The 5,532-nt window shown below is 40.0% G+C and overlaps 1 protein-coding gene across 1 annotated transcript in view; it reads right to left on the bottom strand.

The window, feature by feature from the left end:
- ints3 (integrator complex subunit 3) overlaps positions 1 to 5,532 on the bottom strand; it is a 17,360-nt gene that overhangs the window by 3,166 nt on the left and 8,662 nt on the right. The window contains exons 14-22 of the mRNA XM_016571405.1: positions 5,291 to 5,397; positions 4,113 to 4,232; positions 3,759 to 3,888; positions 3,616 to 3,670; positions 3,424 to 3,527; positions 3,080 to 3,244; positions 1,297 to 1,450; positions 1,143 to 1,211; positions 689 to 764 (exon numbers count right to left, since the gene is read on the bottom strand). Coding sequence (XP_016426891.1) covers positions 689 to 764; positions 1,143 to 1,211; positions 1,297 to 1,450; positions 3,080 to 3,244; positions 3,424 to 3,527; positions 3,616 to 3,670; positions 3,759 to 3,888; positions 4,113 to 4,232; positions 5,291 to 5,397 — 980 coding nt within the window. The remainder of the gene's footprint in view (positions 1 to 688; positions 765 to 1,142; positions 1,212 to 1,296; positions 1,451 to 3,079; positions 3,245 to 3,423; positions 3,528 to 3,615; positions 3,671 to 3,758; positions 3,889 to 4,112; positions 4,233 to 5,290; positions 5,398 to 5,532) is intronic.

Below are 5,532 nucleotides of genomic sequence, written 5' to 3'. Positions count from 1 at the left end.
CCAATGGTATTGAAATTGATTAGTCGTCATGAAATCAGTGAAACAATGGCGGACTGATGACAGCTCACTCAGGGCGGGTCTAAGGTAAAACGCTAGTGTCAATCAACAATCGTGGGAGGGGCCTGGGTCTCTGTGATGTCACACAGACAAGAAGCTGAGAACGGCTTGATATGAGAAAGGGGAAATTATTTAACGAGATTTAAAAAAAAAAACCACAGGGTGGATCTTTATCATTATAGGGTGGTTGTGTACACACACTGCCAACACACATTTCAGTTCAACCAACTTGTAAAAGTGCGTGTCGTATCCGATGACCCCTTTAAAAATCAATATTTATTGTAGTTAAATGTGTTCATTATAACTACACAGACGAAACAAGCTATGAACATTTATGAATTAGTTTATTGCTTTTCATGTATAAAAATCAAGACTTCATATTTTAGTAGCATAAAAAAGTTATTCAAACTGGAAATTATATTGATTATACAGAAAGTGAGCAAAGAACACTGTGATGCCTGTAACAGATTTAGTTACCCAAAGGCCTTTACCTTGAATCTGAGGGGCATTTTTGCCCTAATTCATTTTCAAACTTGGCGTTTGGTTTGTTAGGTGTAACTATGCAATTTGAACAGAGACATGTGGGGTCAGATGGTGAACCATGAGAGCTTGAAAACTGCTGTAAACTTACTGAGGATGTTGAGGACCGAGTCTTTACGGAACATCACCAGATTACCCGTCATCACGTGACACAGCAGCTCCTGAAGCTGTGAGGTTAAAACAAGAGTAAGAGGTTAAAAGAGATTAGAAGAAAACAATAATCTAACTGTAATCAGTGTTAAAGGGAAGTTCAGCCAAAAATAGGATTTTTTTCATCACTCACCCTCATGTCACATCCTACTTGCTAGCCTAAATTAAATCTGATCACCTTTACAAACAAAATCATTTGTCTTTATGAACTTTCTGAAGCATCTGAAGTTTTGGTATAATAGACTGTCTATGAAGGGACAGAAATCTTTCAAAGGTTTCATTAAAAATTCCTAATTTGTCTTTCAAAGGCGAATCAAAGTCGTATGGGTTTGGAATGACACGAAGGTGAGTACATTTTTGGGTCAACTTTCCATTTAAATGTGTATATTTGAAACCTGTGCCGAATCAATGACAGCCACGATCATGTTGAGGAGCTCTCCACTACGCAAGGTCTCATCTGGGAACTGTACAGCACAGACACAGAAAAAGTCAAACAAGGCTGTGAAAGCCTCTGTTGCAGGCACATGGTGTTGGAGTGTGAGGGGTTACCTCTGAATAGATGGAGGGCGTTAGGTAGCACAGGAGCCTCACATCATCCTCCTGACAGGCCTTCATGTCCATCATCAAGCAGGTGTGCAGGTCTCCCAGAGCCGTGGCCTGAGCAAAGGACTCGTACAGGCTCATCTTCCCCGCTGCTGCTTTGCTGCAAAGACGCACAAAACAGTCTACTATGAAAACACGGAGCGCTCAGAGTAGTGCTGCATGAGTAATCGAAAGAAAAAAGGGACTTATGGCTTAGTGTGATTATTAAATTGCACAGGGTGGGATTTCATTAAATATATGCTCTGTATTTAAGGTTTTCACGGGTCTACTTGGATGCGTAAACCCGAGGTTCGTCCCTAAAGGTTTTGGGTCCAAAACGTCGAAGAGTGCCCCGGACACGGGTTGGGTTCAGTATTAGTGGCCTCAGGTCTCAGGTAATTTAAAATAATTGTGCTTTTTCCAAATGGACCCAATAATCTCGTACACAGAAATCCATCGTATAGATATGAGATCCATCAGGAAAAGCCACTCGCTTCATTACACTGTGTGTTGATGCAGGGCTTTTCTTTTTATGTGCTGAAGACCTTTGCTGGAGATGAAATTAATAGCCCAATAAATCATTGAATCACTAGTCTTGTCTGCATCGCTATTCACCTCATTTTTATTGAGCTATCACGTTTATTTTCCCAATCCACAGGTCACAACTGAAAGACAAACTCACAAATAACTTTTATCCAGCAGGCAGGCAATAATATAAAGTAATAATAAATATGTAAATAAATAAATAAATGAAAGTAATAGAGAAGTGACCAAATCAGTCAGTTGGACACCGGGATTTTACAAAAAATTTATTTATGCACACCAGGTTGGGATGATTTGGGTCGGGTACAGATTTTAGGACCTGAGAAGACCTCTACTCTGTGCCTGCATGTCATTCCACTCTTGCGCCACACATTATGTTCTCACTCAGTGAAAAATACATCGCGGAGCAAAGAGGAAACTGACAACGCGCCGACAGACAAGACAGAGCAGGTTACTTCAGCTATGAAACAAAGTCTCAGCTTTCAAATTTGTCATTTTTTTAAGAAATTCAAACAATAAATACCGTTTTGGGGCTCTTTAATGTGTCGTGCAGCGCCTCAGTTCAAGCGGCACGTGAAGCGATCATCTCTTCCCCTTTACTAGTCATAGCATGAAATAAACATGAATGAACATCAGAAGGTACTGTATCTTGTTTCACCCGTGGAAAGACGTCAATACACACCATTTTCAAGTTCAAGCCCACCGACATTAATCTACTCTCCTGTCTGGTTTGTTTGTCGGACAAAAATGGCAGATTCAGCGTTATGATTGGTCAGATCACCTGTCAATCAAACTCCCTACGCAGGGTCAATTAACTCTCCATTCCAGCAGGTGGCAGTAGTCTGTATTTGTCATTCAAAAAGGGCAACCAGAATAGCTAAAACTGCTGATAAACAATGACAAGAGCCTTCTATGTTTGTTCTGTTGTTTACTTGTTTTCGTCACAATGCTTTTCCTCTCATGTACTGCTTTGCTAAGCTGAACAGCCAATCAGAGTGAGCTCCCTCATTGACAGGCTTTGCTGCCAATTCAACATGCTCAACTGGCCAAAAAGCCATCGATGGGGTCAGTCTAGTGCTCAACTACGGCCCGACACTGGCAGACTATCAGCTTGGTGTGTCATGGCCTTAAAATAGAAACCGCCCGATTGGCGATATATCTTGTTGCTCATCACTTGGATGATATTATTTGGACTGTTTGACCCTACCTAGCTTTGAGGTAGTAGAGCAGATGATAACCGATTTTCGGCTGTTTCTGGTAGAGCTCGGCGAGCAGGTCCAGCAGGACAGAGAAGCCGCTGTTGTCCTCCTGCATCTGACACAAGTTCCTGAAGATCAGACACACCGGCTTACACACAGACTCCTCCAGTGACCTGCAAACACACAGCATCCCATTAGCCTCTTCATTAAGAAAAATGAACAATAGTGACAGGAAAATATGGAGGGTAATCAGGACACAATGCAGGCTGGAACCAAAGACATATCTAACGTCAACCACTAAATAATGTGCAAACCGACCCAACAGGAAGTCGAGAAAGAGAGGGAAACATACTCTTCCGTGATCTCCTCAGGCAACACATCTCCTCTGAAGTGACTCTTAAACAGCTCAGCCAGACAGGAAGCTAGAGTGGACATCTGCTCCGAGTCAAAATCCTCCTGAAAGAGGACAAATAAAAAGAAACTCTGTGCATCATCAGCCGTATTTAAAGCTCCGATCGAAAGTTTCACCCAGAGCAAAGCTCACCTCTAAAATAAGATCCACAATTTCCTGCATGACCTCACAATGCGTTTCTGTGTCACTGAGAGAGAAAGAACCGCACAAATTGAGACTCATGCAATTGAGATCTTATTATAACTGTAATACATGTTATTAATCATGTGTCTCACCTCCCTTTCTGCAGCTGCAGAACCCTCTCTTTAAGTGCCTCGTCCAATTGGTCCACAAAAGGTGTGATGTCAGCAGGCTCGTCGATGTAGGTTTCCTTAAGCTGATGAAACCTGAACTCTCGTTTTTTACCTTGGGATAAACAAGGGTTCATATCATGATGCACTGATGAACTGAAAATACAGAAGTGGGTCATGGGCATCATTTTGAGCCAGAGCCACTGATCTAGATTCTGTCATGATTGAATACTAAAGCAGAGAACATGCGCTCCACTCCAACGCTGTGAAGCCGAGCCGTAATTGGTTGATCTGAAGTTCTGAGCTAAAGTGTATCTGCCATTACGGCAAGCATCTTACCCTTGTTGTTCAATTCTTCCTCATCGTCACTGAAGGTAGCATCTGTGTTGTCATAGCAACCATCCTCCTTATCAAGCACATGATTGTCCATTTCCAAGGGAACAGATTCCTCCATTTTTACTACAAAAAGTACAGGAAGAAAATGTCAACATAAAACATGCCATAACTCAAGCAGAATTTCATTCCACTGACTTTTGAGATTGTAACTTGTAAGGTTATAATCCTTGCTGGATCTTAATTTTAATATTTCGATTTCAAACTACACTAGTGGATCTCAACCAGGTGTCCTTCTTAATTTTAATTTAGGAACCAGAATTTCTTTCAGTCTTAAAAAAAAACTAACAAAAAAAACAGGATATATGGAATTTTAAAAGTACGATTTCTCAACCTGGAAAAGTTACAGAAAGTAATAAAATAGTAATGTCAATGACATTTTTATAATGAATATAAATATTACTAGTAATGTCAAGCTCTAAAATATTTTATTGCTTAAAAATTGCTGTTACAGTATTATAAAAAACGTCTCTGTAATCACAAATGACTAGATAAGTTGTAAATTCATTGGTAATATGAAAGTGTAAACTCCAAAAGACCAAATTCTGGAACTAGAGAAATTAATAATTTGAATTATTTTATTTCATTGTATCAATTAAATATTAATATAATATTAATAGATATACATACTGAATAATATTTAATTATTTTAGCTTCACTTAGTTTAATTTGACATTTTCTGTAAAACAGTTTGAAACCGAGCAGCTTTGTCATTACAGCAAAGTACCAGAAATATCTCTGAGGGCCTTCAAATATAGTCCTTGACAAACAGTCAGAAATGTTGAGGACCACTATACACACACTTCATATTTCTGCTAAAGCATTTATTTGTAATATACACTGCTGTTCAAAATTTGGAGATGGGAAAGTAGATAACCGAGTAGTAAGACTTAAATTTGCACGTTATAGCATTACATTCACTGTCATTTATCCTTAGCTACACAAAAAACACTCACAAATCCCTCTTCCTAGCAAAAGAGGTCTATCAAGATATGAGAATATGCCAGTTTAGCGCATTCCAAATCATACTATGGTGTTTGTATAATATTTCTGGTGGACTAAATAGTTTAGGAGCTTTTGTTTTTGACATGGCTGGCAATGAATCAGTGGTGTGGAGCTCTGACCTTCAGTGGGCGGCGAGGGGGAATTGCAGAACTCTGGGAAGCGTTCTCGCAGCATAGAGCGCAGCTCACGGTCCAGTTTAGGGTTGTCAAACAGAGGTGCTAGGTGACTGAAAGAGCGAGAGCGATAGTAGGGATCATTATATTGAAAGCATCTCTAAACCAGCAGAGACACATTGGTGGCATTCTTGATGAAGTATCTGTATGAGGCGAGCACATGCTAATGAGTGTGTGTGTGTGTGTGT

This window comes from Sinocyclocheilus rhinocerous, unplaced genomic scaffold (genome assembly GCF_001515625.1).
Source record: "Sinocyclocheilus rhinocerous isolate Xijiao unplaced genomic scaffold, SAMN03320098_v1.1 scaffold21, whole genome shotgun sequence".
Lineage (NCBI taxonomy): Eukaryota > Metazoa > Chordata > Actinopteri > Cypriniformes > Cyprinidae > Sinocyclocheilus > Sinocyclocheilus rhinocerous.
Note: the sequence above shows the minus strand (reverse complement) of the source record. Positions and strands in the feature narration are given on the sequence as shown.